A 25,712-nucleotide genomic window follows, 5' to 3' on the forward strand; every position below is an offset into this window, starting at 1 on the left:
GAATTTTAGACAGAAAAGCAAAACAAAAAAATCTATGACATTAATTCATCAGCTTAGTTTACTCAGTCTGTTCAGACAATGAGAAGAAGGCTGCAACACTTGGATGCAGCGCTTCCACACCTTCACAGGATGAAAACAAAGTAATGTAGGGCGTTTTAATTTCTCAGGGAAAGTACAGGTAAAATCAAATGTCATATATTCAAAATAGATATATTATTTTATTTTTTTTAACCACCAAAAGTAGTGAAATAAAAGGATCTGCCTGGTGTCTTCAAGTCAGGACTGTACGTTTCTCTGCATGAAGGTGGCTCATGTTTTTTGGGAAGTTGGATCAAAGTACCTAACAATCCCTTCTGGAACCAAAATTGGATCCGTGGATGCTGAAAACATTCATTTTAGTATACAGCACACTGAAACAAAACAAACAAAAATGAGCATACAAGTTCACCAAGGAGGGAGAGAAAACCATGACTAAGCCTGTATCTGAACCAAAGTAAAACAGTAGTTGCCAAAATCTCCCTGGCACCAAGCAAGGACTTCCCTACACTTAAAAGAGACAGCTAAAGCTGAGGAAATATTTCCTTTCATGCACATGACTGTATTCTGTACATTACAGAAAATTCAGCATGTTTCAAGGAAAACTTGTCACATGGGGTTATGTTATTAGGGATTTTCCAGTGCAGGAATTAAGCAAAACCTGCTGATCTTGACCTATAAGCTCACAGCAAATAGCTTCTGATGTCTTCAGTCAGAAATACTCTTAGCCAAGGATGTTCTGCTACTGATAAATCAGAGTACATTTTGACAAACACCTTGATTTTCTACATCTCGAGTGCAGCCTACACCTTACAGGGGTGGTTTTGTTGATATGATTCAGTTGCAGGTGAATATATCCTTGTGTCACACCTAATAACTGCAAAGTTAGGAAAAACTGCCAGCAGTGGAAAGCTAGTAAAATGAGAGATAATTTGTCTCTTAATTTAGCACCTCTTAAGCTTCTAGTCATGTCTGTTACGAAGTAGTGTCCCTCTCCAGCTGGGCATCTGCAGGCTGACCTAGCAGCTCAGGGTTATGCACTTCCCCTGACCAGCACCATCTGCCCAGCCTGGGAATGGCAAAACCCCCATGTTTGCACCTTCTGCAGTCACGCTCCTGGTAGAAGATGGCAATGGCCTAATTCTCTTCCCAAGCCAGCAGCGGTGAAGGTCAGCAGCAGAAATCCCTTCCCAGAGCCACCTTGGACCAGCCTCACTTGCATTGTCCCAACCCCATCTTGTTTCTTTATTTATTCTTTAGTTTCCCATCAAAGAGCACAGGCCAGGGTTCTGTTCTTATATGTTCCTGTGGTTATCTTTGAACTACACCCTGTTGTAAATGTGATCATTTCATTAATTTATGTAAATAGGACCTTAGCCAACGTCTTGGGTGTAATTTATGAATGAATCATGCTGCTCTGAGTGGTTGGGTATATTTAACTCTCATTAATTTGTTCAAAATAGCTACTAATGGGTTTCTTGAGCTCATTACTCTTGTAACAGAAAGCCAAAGAGATGACTGGGTTTGCATGGAAGAGCGCGGGTAACCCTTTCTGTTACATCCCAGTGACCAGCTTATAAATAGACTGCACTTCAAGTTGCTTCAAGTGCTTTCAAGGCAGCAGCAGGTTAACAGCTCAAGACAAAAAAAAAAAAAAAAAAAAAAAAGCAGGCTTCAGTTGACATCAGCCCGTGAACAGCATTGAACCATTTCTGGAAACTATTTGTTTTCATTTTCTTTGAGTGAAAGGAACGCTATTAAAATTGGAATTATGGAAAAACTGAAGGGTCTGAGCCCAAACAGAGCAGGAATATAAATAAGATCAAATCTAGCAACTAGAGGGAGTAGCTAAATATAAGGGCTTCAACAGAAACATGCCACTCACCATGGTATAGCTCCACTGTTTTTATGGTGCAGAAATACTTCCCATAAAAATGTTGCATACTTGAAGATTTTATATGTGCAAACTGCTGCTGAAGTTTTTATAGCATGCCATGTGATCTGTTTTGCAGAAAATTGTTATTTTTGACTACTATCATCTACCACTGGCAGGGTTCAACATCATCATACAGCTGCTGTTAAAATCATATTCTTGGCTTTGACACGGGGGTTACATCATGCTCCTTTGCATCTCTGACTTCTCTCTGTTGTGCTGTGCAAACCCTTTTTGCTTTTACTCTGGTCAGTAAACACCTGGGTCTGCCTGCCTGCCCCTTTCTTGCCACCCCCAGGAAGAAAGGGGCAGGCAGCAGCAGCCCCCGCCAGGGCTCAGACTTCAGCTGCGACAAATCCCAGCCTGCTGCAAGCTGACCTCCCCCGGGGTGCTCTCTGCAGCTGTGCTAGCCAGCTGGCAACTGGTCCCAAGACCCAGAACTAATGTTCGTGTACTCAGAAATGCCTGCCTTTCCAGTTACCTCGTTTTTCTATCTCTGGTGATCTTGTACAACCTAGATTTCGAGATCTCTGCACTGGGGACTTCCTATTTTATTCACAAGAGGCTGCACAGAATAGCTGCCACCCACCTTGATGTTGTCCAGGCAAACTTACTGCATTGTCAACTGTTTGCTGATGTTGTTTCAGTACTATTTACTTACAGGTTGAAAAAAGCAAGCAGGGTTGATACAGAGATTAGCTTGTATTTGAATTCACCAACTGGAAGATCTTTGTTTTTAGACTCTGTTCTTGCAGAAACACTGGCAACTCTCCTATCTGAAAATATACTGCGATACTCGCCCAAAGTTTGTTGTTTTAGCAGACATCCCTGCCAGTTAACGTTTTGACTCGAATATCCATGGTAACAAAGGCAGAAGGCTAATAACAGCCTGGCATGAATAGTTCAAGATTGTTTCAGCTAACCCTGGCCTGGCCTTCTTCTTGTATGGGCATCGGCAAGTCCTTTTAGGACAACAGCAGCTGTTTGAGTTACTAGTGATTAAAAAAAATCATTTAGTGCTGCTTCCTTTCTGGTATTCAGGAGTGAGATGAGTCCTTGTAGGACAGAGGAGCATTTAGGGCTGTCTTCCTCTCTGCTCCCCCCTTAAGGAGGTTGCGAAGAACAGAGGGAGGAGACGAGCTCTTCAAGTGGGTTCTGTTCTATCCAAATGAAAAAGTCGATTTGGCACTGAACTCAAGAATGCAAAGCCTGTCTTGTAATTTGTTAATGAAACATAATAGATTAAAAAAGAAAAAAGAAAGAAAGAAAAAAAGAGCAAACTTGTGCAACTTTCCACATGAAGTTTCACATCGGTGGTTTTGTAGAAGCGAAGAGTTTCACCTCATCTAGTTTCGCCTAAGACATGGTTTTCTAACTCCATATATACACTGGTACCTTTTGGGAACGAAGTACATGGATCTCATGACATCTGTTAACAGAGACGTAGAGATTTGCAGCACTCAGAGGCCCACGTGTGGCTTTTGAGCTGCACATGACTCAGTAGCAAGACAAGTATGGCTCTCGTGCCAGAGCTGTATCACAGACGTCAATTACTCCAGATTTTTAGCTGGGAGGGGAAACGAGGAACCATTAGGGATTGCTGGGACCAGTATTGCTTCCTGTGGTGCAGCTGCGTGCTCAGCCCCGTGCCATCACACCATGGGGGAGTCCAATCCCCTCGAGCGGTATCAGCACGTTGCTGCCAGTGCAGCAGCCCCCCAGTTATGTTCCCCCAGCTCAGAGGTATGTAGGTAGCTCTTGGTAAGCTACTCGGCTCGTCTCAAGTGTCAGCCAAACCATGCGCTCTCCAGGAGCTCGGCCTTCTGGGCTGTGCAAACCTGCCCGGCCTCTTGGACTCACGGAGATCAAAGCGCAGCAGTTCCCGTGGCCAGTGGCACAGGCAGGGCATCACGTCACCCTAACATGTTTTGGCTTCATAGACCAGGAAGGTGTTAACTGTGAGACTGCTCCTTTGGAGAAGTCTGGTTTGATGCCCGAATTCACAGCCATGGATCTACAGCAGGAGACCCACCAGGACACTGGTCTGCCTCTGCATCACCTGTGGGATGCCAGAAACAAGCATGCAGGATGATACAAAGCGTCCTTTCAAAACAGTACCTCCTGTTCCTGAGATTCTGTACACAGACCGGTCCTGTGATGGGGCTCTCTCTTCCTTGGGTAGGAAGAGAAGAGCAAATACCAAGATATTGACTAAATATATGACTTCCAGTATTTGTTACCTAGTGAGAAGCAGCTAAACAAAAAATTCCAGAAATCTCCGAAACGTTTTTGAGTCCACTTATGTGAATTAGAACCCTTACTTATGGTGCTTTTTATCTCTAATCTTTTTATCTCCAATCAATCTCTATTTCAAAATACTTCACTCACCATGCTAGTTCCCTGAAGAGCAACCCCAGCTACCGACCTGTGCAACTGCTCTGTGCTGAAAACTGCATCACACCTTGGTAATCCCTTCTGGGGGAGGGAAGGAAAGGCAAAAAGAAAAACCTCCTTTAACTAAAGCCTGGGATGATTTGCAGCCAAATATACGATGTTTAAGCAAGCATGCATAAGTACAGTACACTTCACAGTTCATCACACTATTAGTCATACTGAGAGAACACATATTTTAAACTACCATTTAATATGCATGTCCGCTACACATCTCCACGACTATCTCATACGCAAATTTCCCTATTCAATTTGTGGCATCATTTTTTCCACGGCCTCTCGATATTAAAACTGCACTCTGCACCAACTCTGATACATCCCAAACGCAACATGCTAGGTTTGTGAGTCAGCTCTGCACGCTGTAATATTATTGAAGCAAGACAAGTGAGGCACTTAAAAGGCTGTCACTTACAAGACCTACAAAGTAAGCCCACCTAAAATCATTTTTCTGGATACTGCATTTAACAAAAACAATACGGGCTCTCCCAGCTTGAATTAGCTGAGTGTTTCAACGCTGAACATAGCTCAGAACAACGGGGTATCAAGAACGTTGAAAAACAAATACTTTTTCCTCTACAGTATTTAAACAGTTCAAGCAGTGCAATAATAGAAGGCTTATGTATTACACTGAAATGCTATTAAAGCATGCATCGTTTGTACTGTAGCAGCTCCTGTGAACACAGGTTGCAGTCACACTACGCTCCTTATAAACAGCATGAAAAAGAAGGTTCATGCCCCCCTCAAATGATACAACCAATCTATTTCAGCTTTTTGACTACATTTGCAAAGTTTTATGCTACTCTTTATTTCTGTTGATACATCTTGCCATCCTTTCATGGCAAGATTTCAGCTTTCAAATACCTGAACTTTACTGAACGGTGAATACGTTGTCTTTACCATTAGGTTACAGGACATTACTTTTAGAACGTGGATTTGTGGTATGAAGGGAACAGAGCTTGGTTTTGCATTCTTATTCTCCAGTATGTACTCCACATTCCCTTTCTGAACAGTCACGCTGGGCAGCTCACACTAGTAACATCTGTGAAAAGCAGAGCTGAAAGGTAAAGGAGCAACAACTATTTGGACAGCATGACAGTACCTTCAGAAGTAATTTTATAATGCCATTCATTCTGCTTACTGGCCTAGTGTAGATAGCTACAGTCAAACTTAGCTTTTATAGACTACACATGCCTTCTCTAAGTTTACATATCTAGAAGCAGGGCAACTTACTTTCCTTTTGCAAGGAAAGTTTTTAAATTACTAAACTACTACAGCACACTTTAAAGGTTTGCACAGGCTCCTACTACTTGCTGCTAGGAAAAAGGGAAAGACAGCTGCTGCTGTTTCTTTTTTTGTTTTGTTTGTTTCTTTTGCTGAACAATTTTAACTAGGATTTTCACCTATTTTCTTTTCAATAGGTAACTCCTAAGGATACCAAGCAGTCATTTACGATAACTATTCTTTCAGTTCCTCATTCATCACAACAATCTAGTCATTTTAAACAGACATTATACATGAACTTAACTCTTCAGAACCAAGTAAACTATGTAATAAAGCATAAAACTACAATTTTGAGGAACCTTAAAACAAAGGACTGACCAAGTAACCAGCTAATCAGCACAACACCAACTGTGATTGATAATTTCTATCATCATATCCAGTCACGCGTTTTGGAGGAGTCTTCTGTCTGTGACTTGGATTGTATAAAACAGTTAAGACATTTTCAGATAACTTCTGTGTTAGGCGATCCTTCTGCATTTCGGTTGGCACGAGTGTTCACTAGGTTGGAGAACAGATGTGTTGTCTAATGTATTTCATAAAAAGAAGGGAATTTATTGTACCAACAACCCAAATATGCCATAGAAGCTCAAAGTCCATATGATGGACCAGCAGTGATTTATTTTCGAGCCAGAGGTTCCAGCAGACACCTTACACAGCATGATTTAAACTGCACTTAGTGGAACTTGCATGGCATTTTCTTCTCCATTACTGGCCTCCACATTCCATACTTTTTCAACATACTGTGCTAAAAGAAACTTAACAGAATTTTTCCTTGTCCCTTTCCCTTGTAGCTCTGCAGGTGTGTTCTGCATCACTTCTTCAGTTAAGGACTCATTTTCAGAGGCAGTTTTTTTCTCTTTGTAGCCAAAACGAAGAGGGAAAATTAGGGGGAAATAGGAGGCACACTCTACAGCTTTGTTCAGGGACGCTACCTCTGAGACTTTCAAAGAGATACAGGAAAAGGTCAAGAGAACACGGGTTCTGCTTTCCTGATATTTCCCTTCTAGCTCCCAAAAGCAGTGGCTTTGTCTTTAGCCAGTTAGAAGCAAGCAATGGAAAAAAACTTTACTTAGAGAAAGTAAAATATAACCAAAATACAGCCTACAATGTCTAATCACTCTATTTCCAGGTGCTTTCCTTATTCCCTACATCCTCTTCCTAATCATTGCTGGGATGCCCCTCTTCTATATGGAATTAGCCCTGGGACAGTACAACCGAGAAGGAGCTGCCACTGTGTGGAAAATCTGCCCGGTGTTCAAAGGTAAGTGTCCCTCTGCTCAGGGGAAAGGCACCCAGTATGTGTTCCTCTGCTCAGAGGAAAGGCAGAGCCAGGGTGCCGCACGCCTGCACCAGCAACGGAAAGGTCTCTCTCATCTCGCCCCAGACAGCCTGATATTTGCTGACCTTTCCCCAACCCTTGGAGTCAGGAGCCTTTTTGTTATCACAGGTGGAGCAGAAAATGAAAAAAAGCCAGAAAAATCATTGTCAAGGTTATTGCGGAGGAGCACAGTGGAGAGCAGTGAGCAGGAGGAGCGGCTCAGCCCTGTTCCCCCTTTCCCCTGCCTACTGGGGACAGGGGGAACTGGGTTTCCCTAGGGGGAGGGAAGGGCTGGTGATGTGTAGATTAGAAATATCAAATCCCACCCAGGTCAGTCCTGCCCTGTCTCCCTGCAACGCACAGCCACCAACCCCGTTCAGCTCATTTTGTGGAGCTTTCTCTGCCAGAGTCCGAGTAGAGACAGGCTGAAACACTGAAACGGAGCTGTGAAGGCTTTATTTCGGCCACTAGACCTGTCCATAAGATGAGCTACCTGTGGCACTGGAGCTTGGCTTTCCTGGCTATGAAATGATGGTAATGATTATGATAGCCTCTTTAAACCGGTTTTCAAATCCAGCAACGAAAAGCATTTATTAAAACCTGAGCATTATCACTACCAAGTGTTTTCCTCTAGCATTAACTCCCCAGCATCACTGAAGCAAAGGCTGCACAGCGCTGTCTTGTGCGCTGAGTTGCAATCATTGTGCAAGAAATAGCTGGGGTTAGGTGTCTGGGGGCACTGAGCTGGGGTAAAGGGATGTCCCTGGGTGAAAAAAAACATATATGCTTTCTGTACATGAAACATATCCTTTAAAGAGCCTCAAGAATTTTCTTATGCATTGCTTACCAGCAAAACTTGTGAGCTACCCCTCTACCAGATCATATGTAAAATCTTAAGCAAAATCTTTGACACGGAGCTCTCTGAAATAGCTGAAATGAAACCACTCAAGCTTGCCTGATCCTAGAAGTTTAAAATTCAGATCATGTTCATCCCGTGACTGACAAAAGCTGAAGAGCTTAACAATGGCAATCCAAACTTGGCCGATCCGGTGGGTGGATATAGGTTACACTGAGTAAATGTTAGACTTCTTTCTCAAAATAAAGCTTTTCTCTTCCAGGAGGCTAGCACTGCAGAACAGGAGAACTGCATTTTTTTTTTTTTCATATCAGTCAAACCCAAAACAGTCAAAACAGTCAAATTAGAGATATAATAAAAGACAAATGATAAATAGGCGAGCTAAAAAAACCCTAAATTTAAAAATGAATTCACCTAGGTTTAACTAACCCTTCTGTAATGCCTTCATGGGAGCCAAAGTTCATCCCAGCACCTAGGAACCTGCAGCCCCTTGCTCAAAGCTCCTGCTGGTGTCGGTTAATACTTTTGGATGGCAACAAGGATTTTGAAAACCTAACCACAAAAATTAGACCACAAGAATCTCAAAGTGTTTGAAAAAGAACAGCACTGTGCTCAGAAGTAGTCAGTCTGTTGACTTCAGGACTGAAAAGATGAAGAGAAAGGAAAACAAAGTGCATTACACGTGTAGCCTTGTTGACATTCTGGCTATGTTTTTAAGCGGACTTATTCAAGGTAGACTAAACATACCTCACTGAGAGCTTTCAATGGTCTTAAGAGGATATAGAATAGCATGAGGTATTTGATTCTTTAAAAGTTGTAAGTGCTGAATCCCATCTGCATCTCAGCACTAGTATAAACTCAGTACTTTAAAAGCTCTGATCAAATCTGATAAAGCACAAATATGTTCTACTGCTAAATTCATAATGCTTTTGATTTTTTTCTGGTTTAATTCAAAAAGCACACAGTCTAAGCAAATTTATAACAGCTTCTCTAAAAGAACAGCACTGTAGTACTAATTTTAACTATGAATATTATTGCTGTGAACTCTAAGAACTCGACTAATGCTCTCCTAATGCATGCAATTAAAAATACACCCTGTAACCTTTGCAGCAGTGTTTTCATCTCTGCATTTTTCCAAGGCCTATTTTAGAGTGTGGGTGGTGCAGCACTACTTTAAAACAAAAGTTCATTCCTGAATATTCTTATGATTTCAAAGGAGTGACATTTAAGATACAGTTGATCCAGTATTTTTGAATCTTGGTATCAAATATCCATCGTTGTCCTCCTGAACAGGAAGAATTTCAGCAATACTTTCTTGAACAGAGATCATCCAATTTCAGTGCAACATACGATATTCACACTTCATATTTTACCATTCATGTTAATATTTAAGAATTACCCTTCTGGGTGATTTTTTTTCCCTATTGTTATGTATGCCTAGAGTTTGAGTGTTACCGCACCGCCTTCATTTAACCACCAAACATTTCAAGATACAGTTTCATCTTTATTTACACCATCTTTTCCCAATATTAGAGATGAGCAAGCTGGTTTATGTATTAAAAAACTCCCAAAGAGTTGGTGTATAGAAGTCTCTGAACCCTTTCAGGGTCAGCATCTGTTTCTTACACAAATTGCAAACTGAGGACTAGTACACAAAGTGTGTGCTATTTATTTGTTCTATCAGGGAACACAAGAGCCTAATAATACCCAACTGTTAGGCCCCCAATGCAGTATTTCTGCATATCTAAAATGGAGAAAAATAGAAATAAAGGTTTACACTTAGGTGCCGTGATAGCCATAAAGCAGATGTATTCTCTACCTGTAACACCAAATACAAATAACTTTGGGACAAGATTCAGAGATCAATGCTGCTCATACATCAATAAAAGAATGCTATCAGCCAGGGTAAAACAAGCTTCCCCAAAAATTCTGGCAATAAACTTTTATTCTGCTCGAGCATTAGTACCAAAACTTCCTCCCAAACTATTTTAAAATGCGCATTTTATGAGGAGAACGTGCACTCTCTGGGATTCTTTCCCTTAAGAGACGCTCCGAGCACACCTCACAGCATGCAAAAACACAAAGCAAATGTTCAAAGCCAACAGAGAATGCTTACAGTGGGATTCACCAAGTATGCCACCCAGCATTTAAGGTTTAGGGTTACATTTTGCGATGATTTCAATTCTGTAATCCTGGGGAGACAATGAATTGATCTGAAGGTCCATGCACAGCTTAGTCCCAAGCCTGATATTCACTAGGATTTACTGGCAAGCTCCAAACCCATTGGAGCCCCTCAGTGGAACAGCAGAGGCTGTTCTGGGCATGTTTTGAACGTAGTCACAAGCTGACGGACGCCAATCTGGACACTAACACTGGGAGCGAGACAGGAGAGGGATTGGTGTCTGTTCCAAACTAGCCCAGGGTAGGAGCATGAGGCACAGGGAAACCTCTCATGCCTTGAGCTTTACTTTCCAAGGCAAGTTGCCAAGGACTCTGACATTATGAAGATGAAGCAAGTTTCACTCCTAACATGGGCTTGCAGTTCTGTGCATTGGAAGAAAAACAGCAACAGAGTTGTACAAGAGCAAATTTTGACACTGAGCTGCTTAATTTCTTTCTCTGGCAAACACAATTGGATTTCCTAAAGGCTGCTAATTTTCCAGCCTCGTTCATGTAATTATTTGGTTTAAGGTCACTGACTTGTGTATGTAAATGACAAAAAAAATGTTTTACTTGTCTGAAGACTTGCAATGAATTTGCAACTATGTGTGTATGAGTACTACACTAGTTGTGTTTGCATGTACTGTTGCATGTAAAATGCAATGTATAATCTAGTTTTCCTTTGTCTTTAGGTGTAGGCTATGCAGTGATACTCATAGCTCTTTACGTGGGTTTCTACTACAACGTTATCATAGCTTGGTCTCTGTATTATCTATTTTCATCATTCACATTTGAGCTCCCCTGGACGAACTGCGACAACAGTTGGAACAGCCCAAACTGTACAGATCCCAAACTCTTCAACGCATCAGTGCTTGGCAATGGCACCAAATACTCAAAGTACAAGCTCACTCCTGCTGCTGAATTTTATGAGTAAGTGTTGACTTGACTTTACTATTTATTTAAAATTCTGTGTCTCAGTGTGTTTCCTCTGGAAGGTAAAATAGGATAGCATCCAGCCTCTAAAACAAGCATCAGAACACTAAGGTTAAAATGCAGCTGTAATGTTCATTTGTATTCCTGTGTGATTAAGCCCCCTGCCTCTGCAAGCTTCAGTTTCCCTAGTACAAATGCAGTATTTGCCACTGAGCAATGTGGGATTCTACAGGAGCTACAAATCTTTTCTGTCCTTTCACTTTTGCTGCCATCAACTTTGCCAGGACAAAGAAACACAGCAATATTGTGAAGACCACTGAATGCCAAACTGAGCTGGCTCTCAGGCTTTAAAATAATGATTCATTCAACAGACTTTGCCTGGTCCTCCACTTGCAAAACACCTCAGAGCAGACCTGTTTGCTCAGCTGCCTCGGCAGTTCAATGAAGTGAGATGCAGCACTGAGCAGGCAGGAGAGCACCACAGTTATAAAAAGCCAGGCTTCTTCTAAATCCTGAGTGAAAGAGCATTCTGCAGTATGGGCCAAGACAGGCAAAGACACGCTCAAATCAAACATTCGAAATCAAAAGCAAAAAGGTATATGAATAAGTAGAAAACAATATTCTGTGTATAAATAACTGCACTGTGGATCCCCAGAGAAAGGCAGCATTTGGTTAGGAGAAAGAAATAAGGGTGGGCATCAGGCTAACTGAATCAGCTGTTGAATAAATCCCAATAATCAATTCATATTTCAGTGTGGGGAATGGAAGGATATCAGGGCACGCATCTGCTGAGCAATAAGTCCTGCCTTGCAGGAACAAAGGGACACCACTGTTACCAAAAACATGTAATTCAGCAGGGATCTTAAGGTCTGGGTTCAGAACTGTGAAACACTTGTGGCTGCTTGCTCTTTTCTGGAGACAGCACAGTCCTCAGTAGTGGTACACAACCTGTTGGCCAGGCCTTGGGTAAACTAAATTATGTGCTTTGAAAACAGTTAATAAGGGGATTTGAGTTTAAAGGAACTCAACAGAATGGCAAATAATGACTGCTAAAAAATCTACTGCCCTTACAAAGACAATATATGTGTTCATAAATCAAATGTAAAGAGAGCATTCAGAGCAAAGGCTATATTGTGTATGGACAAAGAACATGACTTTAAAGTGAACTGCAAAAAAATCTTCAAAAAAGTAACTATTATTACAGAACTTTCATGTGAATATCTTTTTTAAAAACAGTTTTCTTTACAGTTTTCTTGTGCTTAAGCTTTTTTAAAGCAAAATGCAATCCTCATAGAATTGCTTATCTTTTTACGCTTTAAAGTGGTTCTCTCCATTTTCAGTTATCACATCATGCTTGGGGGACAATATTGTGTTTGTACTGGGTGGGGTGGTGGTGGAAACTATGCCCAGCATTTTAAGTTCCACTGATGTGGGGACCAGACCAATCTGGGATTCTGCCTCCACACCAACACTTGAAATACCAGGGCTCTTTCCTTACCGTGAAATAGATTCAAGGTGCAGTTTTTAAAAGGTAAAAATAAAAAGGGAGTCTGATGTTTCATTATGATTTGATCCCTGAATTTTGGGGCAGTTCTTAATTCCCTAGGCCCCATACTTGTGAGCAACTAGATTACATAGCAAAAATGAGAATAAACACTCAAGTAATGCGATCTATGACATCTGCTTCCCCATCTGTAAAAACAGGGAATCACAAGGGGCATTATGCTCACTTTTCCAATATTTGGATTAGCTCATCTAGCCCAGCTGTAAAGCTCAGGTGTGGACCCAAACATGCAAAGTTTTAGTGTGTTCAGATCGACCCTGAGAAAGCCAGCCCAATTCAGAAAACAGTGTTTCATCTCTTATATCAAATAACTGCACTCACTCCCATCGTCTTTTTACAAACAGGAGAGCAGAATCTTCTGATTGCAAAGCTTCGTATCACACACAACAGGGTCAGGAAATAGGAGCGATGATGTAAATGTTAAATTTGCACGTTTACAGAATGCTGTACCGTTTCTGGATGCAGTAGATAAATAATTGATCCTTCCTCAATAATATTGTGGATGAGTAAGAGTTTTTTTGTTTTTTTTTTTTAATAACAGCATCATGAAGACACTGGTTTCCAAATCATACAATTGTGTTTACTTTCTTAATGTCCATCCTGCTATCCAGTCTTGTAGGATATAAGCAAGAGCAGAAACAATTACTTTGGGGGCAATAGATTTAAGAAGGCAGATTTCAGAATTTGAGTTTTTACTAGCTACATAGAGAAACAAGGAAACAGAGCGGCTACTTTTATACCAGAGGGAAATCATGACAAACTATGCCCCGTGAAACATCAGTGGGATACCTGTGGAAGCCTGGCCTCTGACCTCACATAACACAGCACAACAGCCAGAAATACTAAAACAGGGCTCAATACCAGCAATAGCACTGGTGCCCCTAGTGAAAATAGCATAGAAAAGGAGTGATTTTGTCCATGGATGTGAAAATACTGGTCTGTTACTTTCCTCAGTATTACCCAGGTATATGGCAGACCGTCCAATTGGGAGCATTTAGTGGTATGTTTTCAACTGTAGCAACCAGCATAACAAGAGCACGCTGCTCTATGTTAGTGGGATGCACCACAGCCTGTGGGAATCTATATGGAAAATTAGTTAAGGATGCTAGATGCTCAGGCACTTAAACCTTCAGCCTCAAGACTTCATGGGAAGTGGTACAGCTTCAACCTGCTTCTTTAGGTTGTGTGGTTACATCAAGAATATATGCAAGCTTATGTAAACAGGGAGATCTGAAACACTAGCCATCTATTTTGCAGTGGGAGGTCCTTCCAAAACAAGCCCCACGCAGACAGCTGGTGTGGTTTCACTTACAGGGAAACAGAGACTTGTTCTCTCTTTGGGACGTAAGTCCTTCACAACACAAAGCTGTTCTGACCGCAGAAACAGAGTAGATGACTTCCTAAAACCATGCAGCTGCCAGGGCTGTCTCTCCGTCTCTACCTCCACTGGCACAGGAAAAAAACTGTAGGAAGAGGTGGGAGTGCTATGATGCAGCGTTTCATCCAGTGCTTCAAGAAAGGCACCTTTAAGTTCAACAGAGACATGCTGATTCTCACGGCTTGTATTGAGGGAGAGAAGGGAAAACTTGCTAAGGAGCGAGGCCAAACCTCTCAGCTGTCCAGTGTTTGGCAGGGAGGGAGAGCAAGGAGAAGCCTCTAAGCCTCAGACTTGGAAGAAACCACTTCAAATTGTAATTTCCGTGTCAAGGCGTGACAGAGGCACTCTGGCAAATGCGTCTGGATTTTGTTTTCAAGCCGTAAGAGTTGGGCAATAATTCGGGTCGAAGCGGTTCTACCCATATGCTTTCTAGAGAGTGTTTTGTCTCCCTGTCTGGTTTCAGTCACTCGGGCTTACTCCAGGCCAAGATGCCATTGACGTCAGTGGACAGTTGCTTAAAGCAGGAACACAGGATGCAATGGGACCTCTCCGATACCTCATTAGGGACCATTAAAATCAATTACAAAGTATTCGCACACTGCAAACTTAGCGAAGCAAAAACTCCAAAATCTGATAAAACCTGGTGCCCTTCTGCTTGTAACACTCAGTCATAAGGGAGACCCAGTTAGGGTCTGAAATGCCAATTCCACGTTTCTTTGAGATGCACATTGATTACTTCCCCCTTTAGTGATTTGGATCTAAACACACACAATGCTAAAGACATCCTATCCATTCAGTACGTGTTAAAGTAATTCCTAAAAAAACATTTTTGGGAAGAACAAAAGTCCATCACTCAAAAAAACATTCCTCTATCTATTCCTTATCTCTCCTGTGTAAGTATTTTATCTGAATATTGGCATACTTTATATTTGTTCTCCATTCTTGTGCCGAGGAAGATTTTGTTACCATCTTGATTTCATGTATGCTGACAATCAAACAACACCAGTCTGGAGGAACAAAAGCACTATTCTGCTCATGAGGCACTGTGCCTGTTAAAAAACAATCTTCTGTTGTAGGAGTGAATCCGGACAGTTTCTTAAACAAAATATTAAAATTATCACCAAATGCATTGAGCTACAGCTATTTTCCTCTGACAGGACATTTTCTCAGGGCTGTAATCCATTCCTCCTGCGTAAGGAATAAAACATTTTTATAGGGAAATTTTCCTGCCAGACTCAGTAAAGGAAATTAGCAGAATTCACAAGTGTGCCCAGATGTGAGTAATTGCAAAAAGGCTATCTAAGAACAAGGAATGAAGACAACATTTAGTCACAGCAGTTGTATCATTTATAAACATTAATTTCTGGGGAGCGTGTGAACCAAGAATCCCTGCAAAGATCCTCACTGTGTACAGCAAAGGTTACTTCTAGAGACCTCGAGGTTTGTGCTTTGGGGTACCAGTCTTCCCAGGGAACACCACCACCGGCCAGCCGTAGCTCAGTGCTCCAGTGGAGGACGCAGGCATCTCGCTGTATTAACTGGGGAGCAACTGCTCCAAATGAGAGAAAACACCATTTCAAGAGCAAACATAAACAATTCTGCTTAAAATAAGAACTGAATCAAAGAAGACCTAATGACAGTGGGTAGCCCTGTATTCTACTAATGATGTCTGGTAAGGAAAGACAAGCTCGTGCTAAACCTGACCGGGAATTCTCAGTGACGTGCTGCTTCCCAGGACACCAAACCTCCTCTGAATACATCTGTCAGCTCCTTTTAAGAGGTTTCTTCAGGCAGCACCCACACCCTATACACGAGTCTGAGAGCTTTGGTAAGCAATGAGAAAGTAAGAACCTCTGCAGCCATCTAGGCTTACTCATCTTTTGAACCTTAATTGCAAGATAAGAGTCATCAGATGTTTCTGATCTCTGGGTAGCACTCATTTGTTTACTTTCTCCGAGAACACGCAATCCAACGATAATTCTAGCCAGGCTCTGGGCATTCACCCTCAAAAATCCCCTGAACATAACTGAAGAGCTCCTCTGATTTCACCGGGCTTAGAATCAGTTACACGTAGGCAATTTATGAGCCCATCACTAAAATAGCAATGGACAAACTACCTTAGATATTAGTGTACTAATACTACGTTAATTGCACAGGTATACTTAGGAGGTGTTTGAGTGCCTCGTTTACGTGTCCATAGTCTAACACATGTGCATCCCTGCACATCATATATTTGCTTTTTGGCTGTAGACGTTTTTGGACTCAGCTAAGTAACTCAGCAATCCTTCTCTTTTTGACTCAGTGTACAGAAATTTCTGGTGCAAGTATTTATGCACATGAAAAAAAGGCTATTCCAAAAATATTTACATGCGCAGCTTTGAAATTTGCTTTTCATGTACGCTCACATCTTCACATTTGTTGACCATTTACTTACACAAAGAGAAAAGAAATCAAATGTGAGTACAATGGAAGTCAATCAGCGTAAGTGTGTACACATGTTCTCAGGCTTTGGACAGCTTTATGGAAATGATTCCTAAACCACAACAAGCCTTTTTATAACAAGTCCGGAAGACTGGAGGAATAACAACTTTGCCAACTTACATTTCCAGAGAGTTTTCATGAGATATTGCAAACGTCAGAAGCAGCACTTTGTGCTGCATGCAACCGACTTGCTTTGTGCTAGCTTGTAGGAGGATTTCTAACAGCTTATCTTCACACCGAGAACCTGATACAGCTTGGTGGGGGTACCAGGCTCTGAGCAATGCTTACAGCAGATGAGGACACTGCTGCAGCACCTCTCCCCTAGATTACCTTGCATTTGACATCCTGGCAAGCAGAGGCAGAGCCTGTGGAATATTTCCATCCCGGTGTGTGTTGCTCAAGGCAAAGGCAGCAGAGGTCTCTCCTCTAGCGTTCTACATTTTGCTTTCTGTAGGGGAACAGAAATGCTGAACTTGCCAATTAGGGACTCTGGCAGCTGGGGGAGCATGTGTGCTCTGCTTTGCCATATAACCTCAAACAACAAACATTTTTTCAGGAGTTTTGTACTTACTGGAGCTAGTAAGGGGTAAAATTCAAGCCTTTCCATTCTCTCTGCAAATCTTAATATAATGGGTAGATTTTGGAAACCCCTTCTTCAGAGTGCTGTGCAGACTTGAATATGCTGAGCTGTGGCACAAACAGCAGGGGAGGTCGCTATCATTAGGTTAATGGGAGATTTAGGCAGAGTAAAGGCTTCAATGAGTGGAGATGAACATTCTCAGAGAATTAAGAGTTTAGTCCTGCTGGCCATTTATAATTCCAAAAGTATCGTGATTCAAGAAAAAGCACCATTTCGTTCAGTTCAAATCACAATGGGCCAACCAAGGTGCCACTGGCAAATCATCTTTTTGTAAGTGATTCCCCAAATCTAGCTTGAAGTCCACCATAGAGCTCCGTTCTCCAACACAAGAGGGAGCTGAAATATCTCGAGGCTAACCCTGCTGGGCTTTGCTGACTTCACGCGGAGCCGTTCAGCTCTCTGCGCCGCACCACAGAAGTGCAGCCCGCAAACACCCATGATCGACCTGGATGAAGCCAGCTGAGGTCTGCAGGGGTTGTAGCACAAGCTCAGCCCCACACAGCTGCACATGTACGCCTTGTGGATGCAAACTGCCACAGAAACTGTACAGCTGAACTTAAGCAGTGCTGTATTTGAAGTTATAACACTAAGAGCCTGGCAAACTGTGTGCAAAAAGAATCCCATCCAAGGCTGCTTCCGATAGTCTTCCACAGACAGGAGGAAAACCTGTATTTTATACTCTGAAGGAAATTGGCAGCAACGATGATTGAACCATGGTTGCACAAATATATAAAATGCAAGAGATGCTTGTAGGAGAGCCTTCTAAATGAGCCAATTACCATGCCTCAAATTGCTTTCTAAATTGAGTATGTATTTTAATTTCTATAGATTGCACACCGTATACACCGTCAGTCCTTCTGGAATCTTCAGTCTACAATTTGCATTAAGTTTTAAATCATAAAAACTAGCCTACCTACTGGAATAGGGAACAGAGCTCACGAGATCAGGACTGTATCTATTTATAGCTCAGACAATTTTCTGCTATTTATTCTATGCAAGCCATTTGGGTTTGATCCCTCAAAAGTGACTGTTAACTTGTAGGACTTGGCCAACTCCCTACATTTTATTTTTGAAAGCCATAGCCCATTTATTTTGCATTCACAGGTTTTCATGTCCAAAATATTCTCATCTAAAATTGCATGTTAGCAGTCATTTCTCAGAGACGACCCTGCACTCAGAAATGATGTCTACAAACACTGAAACCAAAAGATTTTGTTTCTAATGAAAGTTTTCTGTTGGAAGAATCTCAGTTTGTCAGACTGTAAAGTAAATCTGTAAGTTAACTTACTGATTTGCTGAGAAATCGATGAAGTTTTTCCAGCTAAAATCTGATACAACACATCTAGAACTTGTTTGGATGAATGACACTTCTATTGATCACATCCAATTTAGGCAAATAATTTTTACATTAAATTTAAAAAGAAAGAATGACCCTATAGAATTGTGCAATCATATTTGTATTGAAACCTAAAATTATATTTGATTTGGGATCAAAAAAACAAGGCTTACTCGAAGACCTTTAACTTGACCTGTTTGTATAAAACCTTTTAAATTTCCAAAACAGTCATGGAAGTCTCCCCAGGGATGAATTACATAAAAGGCTCCTTAGAAAATCCTTAGAAAGAATCAATCTGACAAAGTAATGTAGGAAAATTCAACATCTAAAGCTCTTACCCTGTTTTCTGTCTATAGGTTACATGTTTTGGAGTGAACAACATAGAGGAGTTTTCAGATCAAGACCCTTAGCATTTCTTTTTCCTTTGTGTGGTTCCTTGTCTATACTTAACATTCACCATTTCCATAAGGAATAAATTCTAAATTGCTTAGAGTGGAGACAAAATGAAGGATTGTTATAATCCTAATTCTATAGAAGGGAACACCAAGACACGAAGAAGTGGTTTGCTCCAAGTTAGACATTATTGTAGCTATGATTCCATCCGTTACTGAGACCCTCTGAGCAGCTGCCCGCTGCCTCCTTGATGATTTGTCTTTTGTAGGGTTTATATGTGAATACCCAACAGCTGTTGGCTCTCTGGGATCTGACACCAGATTAAAGAGGAACCAAGCTCTACACAAAGACAAAACAGAAGACAGGGATCCAGCAAACAACCTGCCATTTGCTGATTTCAGCAGAGGTGAACTACTTCCCTTTGGCTGAACGTGGTGTGAAAGGAAAGCACAAATTGGTGCCAGAGCTGTGAGCTGGCTTGGGGAGTCTTCACAGCAGGGAGCACTGGGCAAGAGAGGACCAGAATAAATCTCCCAAAGAGAGAAGCCAGAATATAGCTTCAATCTGAAATGCCTTCACATTCACTCTCCTCTTGCAGATAGGCAGACAGACTCTTGGGACCTATATTTATAGTGATGTACAGTCTCAAAGTCATTGCAAATGTAATTTACACTGCCTTACACGGAAAGTGGTCTTAGCATAAATCAGGCTCCTTTGCACAAATGCCTGATTAAAAATTTAAAAAAAAAAGTCCATTTCTTACTAGCTCCTCTTTTCTTTTGCTCAGCACTGTATGTCCCTGTTCTGTTTTCCATCAGCTCATCTGTTAGTGTCTATTCTCCATCCTTCCAGCTTGTAACATTTTCTTCTCCTTTTTGCATATATGTCTCACCTACTTTCATTCTTTTTCTCAACAAAGAAAATCTGCAGGCAAAATACTAATTCTAGGTACATTACTGCCTCTGTTTTTGCTTTTTCTCTGATTCATAATTATTCTAAATTCACAGATTTTGTGAATTATGAGTTTATTTTGTTAGCAGATGTAGACAAACTCTATGAAACAAGAATCTTTACAGCACTGGGCAATGGCACAATCCTGCAGTAAGACAAGCTCAGTTCAGGAATGGACACTTTTCACCTTGCATCATTCTGCTGTAATACCAAAAGGCTGAAATCTCGGGTGTTTTGAGCTCAGAGCTTCAGGAATGGAGAATCTTGCAGTATCCCTTACTGCCATTGTCCTCTTTGGGGCCAGTATAAGGGAAGTGCCTGAGTACAATCTGAAGGAGCCTGCCAGGGATCTATCACTCCACCTGCCCTAGCAGAGACAGGGCAAAAGCAGCTTCAGCTGCTCCTGAAATAAAGTACTACTTGATGTGAAACAAGAATAACTGTAGCATAATTGAGCTGCTGACTGGATTTTCTATAACATCACTGATATACAGTAACTGATGAACATGATGAATGCTAAGCTCTTTTCCAATTTGCCCTTCTCAAAAAAAAAAAAAATCTGTTTTTCAAAGAACATTACAGAGCTATCCTTCAAGCCAAGAAGGTTTAGTCTAGTAGTTTGCTGCTTCTCTCCTCAATCTCTTCAGATGTCAGCACACTTTAACCCAAATCACAGTCTAACACCAGACTTCTTTGCTTTATGGAGCAACTGGAACACAAATGTAGCCTCTAATGGGTAAGCACTCATGAACCACTTCCAGCAATTCTCAAAAAAGGCAGCTTTCAGAGGTCACAAGGGGGGAAAAAAGAAAAAAATGAAAAAGAAAAAAAAAAAAAGGAAGAGGAAGCAAAACCTGCCAGGATTAGAGCTCAGAAACAGCAGTTGTTTATGAAGATTCCCTTGCTTAGCTGCTCAGTTACACAGCTGTTTTGACTGGTTACGAAAGTATTTTTCTCTTCTTTTTTTTTATGATCCCTTACCCTGATTATGGGAGCAGACCTCTTGGTTTGGAGATTCTCCCGAAAATCCTGGGAATCCCACACTGGAAATGGCAGTTCTGGCAAGTGTTCCGAACAGCAAGACACATTGCTAGCTGCTTCTTGGAAAGCAAACAGAAGGAAGCAGGCTTCTTTACGAATCCAGAAGAATATTTGGGCAAGAAGAATAAAAAGCTAAATGGGCACAAAGTATGCAAGTTCTGATTCAGTTTTTCTGAGGGTACATCTACACATTGTAAGCCAAAGGACTTTCCTTACAACGTCCAACTGTAATAGTGATAACGGTGTGGCTGTGGTAGCAGAGATTGCCAAATCCCTCCCAAGACCCTGGACAAATGATCTTATGTGAGGTCTGTGAAGCTTTTCCCAGCTACACATATCGTTGCCCAGCCTGGTTAAATGTAAAATGGAATTAGACATCTCTGCCCAGAACCCATTTACACTTCTGCATCCCCCATGAAAATACACCCTGCTAGCAGAACCACAAGTAGCTTCCGTTCACACTAAGGAAAAGCTGAGTGACATCCACCTACTTATTTACATGTAAAGACGGATGGATTTCTGGATGAGATATCAAGAAGCCTGGCTGTCTCACTGTTTTACTGTTTCCACAGGTAACAGTTGATGGCAGCTACAGTGTTGTACAAGTTAAACTGCTCTCATACCTTCTAAACAGGAAAGTTCTTTGACTGGATGCCACAGACACATGGTCATTACCCTTTTAATGCCTCACGTGTTATTAGCCTTACAATGCAACAGAAACAGATCAGCTGCTTAATTTAGGAGGATGCTTTCTAAAAGCATCTTTTATTCAACTGGGGATCAATAATAGAAACAGCCAAAGAATATAGCATTTCTTATTAAATGTGAAAAACTACAGAAGCAGAACTGTTACAGTTCTTAGCTGGTCATTTCATCCTTAGGGATGAAACAGGAATCACATCCAACTACTTTATATTACCAGATAGATTGTACCAATAGGCCTTTATTTTCCTAGCGTGTTTCTACAGTTTCAGTAGTACAGAGACATTTTTGCATTTTTCCCCACTTAAGTTGACACAGGTTTGCTCTATCTTAGAGCTTATTCAGCTCTATCTGACTCATCTCTGGCTTGGTAAGACAAGTGCTTAAGTTAACTCTGAAATACATGGACAGCTAGTGGGGTGGGAACTCCTCAGGCTTTACTCTCTACATGTCTGCAGTCATGCAGGGAAAGTCACTCCGTACTTCAGTTTCTCCAAAATGTAGTTATCTTCATAAAATACACCGGAGTCCACTACTGAAAAGGGAGTCTTTGACCTGTGTCATCACGGTGCTAAGAGCTGCCAACAGAGTACCACTGTCTATTTTACCCAAGCAGTGCATGGCAAGTAAGGGTAATAGAGAAAGGAGAGGAGCCAAGGTCACAATGATTTGTTCTGAATGGGCACTGAAACACTAGGGAATTACACCCCTGAGCCAACCTCCCCTAGATACCTATCAGAACCAGGAGTTACCTCTGCAATTCTTCTCTAGTACAGGGCTCCAGCCACAATGCCATTCCTCTTTGCAAATACAGCTATAAGCAAAGCAAAATATTTCTGTTTAGATTTGAACAAGCAGCAAGAAACCCTTCAACAGCACAGAACGGAGTTAAAGGGAGATCCACTCTAACATCCCACTCACATGCCTCAGCCTGTTGCACTCAATGTGTTTTTGACATCTCTTTTAGATGTCACCAGCCCTCTGGAGAAATACTCCTTTCTACACTTCACTTCACACTTTATAGATCCCCAAAGAATTAGCCTGCCCTGGTAAGCAACAGAATTTTTTCTACTGTTGTTCCATTACCTCAGCAAACAACACAGAGCACTATATCCATTTTAGATTTACCAACTGTTGCTTTTCCTATCTGACCACTTCTCCCACTTGCAGCCTTACAATAGCCTATACAAGAAGACATTGAAAGTAACTTCAGAACTGCCCAAGGTGCAGAAAGCCAGCTGGTGCTTATCTAGAATCACAAAACATTTAGGTTGAAAGGGATCTCTAAGAGATATCTAATACAACTCCTTACCCAAAGCAAGGTTAACTTCAAAACTGAGTTAGTCTGCTCAGGGCCTTTACTGGCCAATTTCCAAGGGTGGAGATTCTGCAGCCCCTCTGGGCATCTGTTTGGTGCTCAAGGAAAAAAATTAAAATAAAAAACAGAACAAAAAAGAGAATGACACTTCCAAAACGATGGTGCTAAGCAGATACTGATGTGCCAGTGAGAACATAAAGGCAGCACAACACCTGGCTTCATAATAGACATTTCTCTAACTGCTAGCAATGCCAGTAGGGCAGCTCCTAACGCAGTGCAGCAGCTATTTGTGCTGCTCAAAGGATGAGAGAGATAAAAGCTTTTTCCCCCAGTGACTTCGCTTTGTTTCTGTGTATCTGGTATGTAGGCGAGGAGTTCTGCACCTGCATGAAAGCCGTGGAATCCATGACCTTGGCTTGCCTCGCTGGCAACTTTCCCTCTGCCTCTTGGTGGTGGTAATCATTCTTTTCTTTAGTCTGTGGAAAGGCGTGAAGACTTCAGGAAAGGTAGAGATAATATTGTCCTTCTATCTCAACTACATTCTTTGTCTCCTTTAAGAAGTCTCCTTATTTTAGGGAGCAAGACTAAATCACTGCATCTGAGGGATCCTCAGGAACTAAACCATGTGAGAGGCCTTGGTATATGTACAGTGTGAATACACAGTCCAGATTCAGCCTTTATTTTATCTACAAATTCTGGTTGCATGATGTTTTGACTGGGAATTTTATTAGCACGTTATTCTCAATTCAGCATTGGTGGTCTCATCTAGAAAATACTTGACAAGACAAAGATGTTTTGCATCGTCTCTAATGTGCCTCCTATTCTTAGCCAATGTAGCCAATGTGTTTTGTTTTTCTTAGCCAATGGGATGTTTTGTTGGTTTAAGATGCTTTGTTATTACATAAAATGCCACGACCAGAAAAAAATATTACCTAAAGAAAGGAATTTGAAATTACTCTTTGACATCCCTCAGAAACCGCCTCACCAGAAATTCTAGGGTTAGATACCTGAGAGCTCTGTGTACGGTTTCATGAAAGTACCACCTAACATCAGGCAATGACTGCATTATTCGGTAAACTAATAGATGGCTGAACAGCTAATGAGCAGTCTAACACACACTGGTAACATCTAAGCACTCCAAGTCTTCTGCTTGTCAAAACTATCTCCTGCTGTAAAAACAGATACGTAGACTCTTCATTATACTCCCCAGCATTTCCCCCAAGGCATCCTATAAAGAGCTACTGCATAGAACTGAATGGACAAAACCAAGGAAGTGCCTGCTGTATTTTTCACTCATTTCTGAATCATCTGTAACAGCTCATTAACCTCTGGAATCTCCATTGTCTGCAGGTTGTGTGGATAACAGCCACTCTGCCTTATGTTGTATTATTTGTCTTGCTAATACACGGAATAACCCTGCCCGGTGCATACAACGGAATAAATGCATACCTGCACATAGATTTCAGAAGATTAAAAGAAGCCACAGTAAGTGTATTCTTCTGCTTTCATTCCATATTATTGTTAAACCTGTTACCCCTGTTATTAAAACTGAAATTATTAGAGCTAAGTTCTGAAGATATATAGCCACACTTACAGTTTTGCATAAGCACTAGCCCACTGTCTCTGATAGCCTAGATTTCCAACGCTCTCCATAACAGGAGTATCTCAGCCTGAACCCAGACTGTCCTGATCACTAAAAAACTGTACGAGGGCAATTTCAGGTGTGCCAGTCCCTTAAAAAGTCCATGCTTTGACTGTGCACCCTGTAAGTTACAATATTGTTTGCACATGAAAATTGACTCGCACACAAATTCAGCTCTCCAAAGTCTCAGAATTACCTCAAAACATTTCCTTTTTAAATCACTAGGCTAAACATTAACTTGGTAAACAAAATTCCAGGCCTACGAACACGGTAGTAAACATACTAAGTCAGGACCATCTCTCTTAATCGTTGTCCTTATGAATGACAATCTCAACACTATGGGGTTCTTACCTTCCTATCAAAAGCAGTATACATTTCACCGTAACATTGTAACATTGCAAGATATTCTCATGAAATCCATCCAAACCAACCCAATTTGGGGAGTACTCTGGGACTAATGATTGAGTTATTTCATCCTTTGTAAAGCAAGACCTACAAGTATAGGCATTATTCACAAAATCACCGGCATTTCAGACCTACAAAGAACAATGGTGTGGCGAGTAGAGATAGATCATACCATGGTGCTATTCCAAAATCATCGCTGTCTTATAAACAACTCGTAATATCTTTGTGGATAGGTCTCCAGACCATTCAAATAGATGCAAAACTGAAAAGCAAGGACACAGTTCTACAAGTAGGACATGAACTCTTGAAAATTCGCAGCTTTCAGATATGCCTAGTTAGTCTGTACATCCTTGCACTATATGTTTCATATGCACGTTCTACCTGGATCTTTCTAATTGTTCAGCAAAACCCACTTCAAACACTGGGCTGCGATCCCCCTTTGCCATCAAAGCAGCAGCCACCTCGGTTGCTCACGTTTATGCATGTACATAAATAAATACAAAGACACAAGGATGAACAAAGGAGCTGCTTAATTTTTTCTTAAAAAATGTTTTCTTAAAAAACGTTTTAAGTGCTGCTCAGAAAAAAACATCACATGTTCTGGATGTCCATGGAGCGGCGCCAGCTTGCCTCAGCTCAGAGCCTAGGCCTCCATGCTCAGAGCTGCCTCTGGAAGGATACTTCTGTGCACTGCTGTTTCTTGGCTTAACGTTTCTGCAGCTGCTACTTGGCTGACCCTGAAGCTATTTGTTTCTAAGACTACATTTTTCAGATTACTTTAATTTTTATTTTGTTTCTCTAGAATAATAAAAGTCAGAAGATCAATTATAAGAAGTTTCTCAAACTGCTTATCATGTCAGCCTTCCTCCTGCTCAGCACCTGGGCCACCTGCT

The 25,712-nt window shown here is 41.4% G+C and overlaps 2 protein-coding genes across 3 annotated transcripts in view; one reads left to right on the forward strand and one right to left on the reverse strand.

The window, feature by feature from the left end:
• LOC310905612 (uncharacterized protein) overlaps positions 1-25,712 on the reverse strand; it is a 724,478-nt gene that overhangs the window by 628,387 nt on the left and 70,379 nt on the right. The gene's annotated exons all lie outside the window — the stretch shown is intronic.
• Positions 1-25,712, forward strand: part of LOC310905597 (sodium-dependent noradrenaline transporter) — a 67,873-nt gene that overhangs the window by 15,707 nt on the left and 26,454 nt on the right. For both annotated transcript variants that reach the window (XM_083852089.1, XM_083852090.1), the window contains exons 3-6: positions 6,831-6,962; positions 10,728-10,965; positions 23,140-23,278; positions 24,123-24,257. In XM_083852089.1, coding sequence (XP_083708215.1) covers positions 6,831-6,962; positions 10,728-10,965; positions 23,140-23,278; positions 24,123-24,257 — 644 coding nt within the window. The remainder of the gene's footprint in view (positions 1-6,830; positions 6,963-10,727; positions 10,966-23,139; positions 23,279-24,122; positions 24,258-25,712) is intronic.

The sequence above is a fragment of the Anser anser genome (genome assembly GCF_964211835.1).
Source record: "Anser anser genome assembly, chromosome: 11".
In the NCBI taxonomy this organism is placed as follows: domain Eukaryota; kingdom Metazoa; phylum Chordata; class Aves; order Anseriformes; family Anatidae; genus Anser; species Anser anser.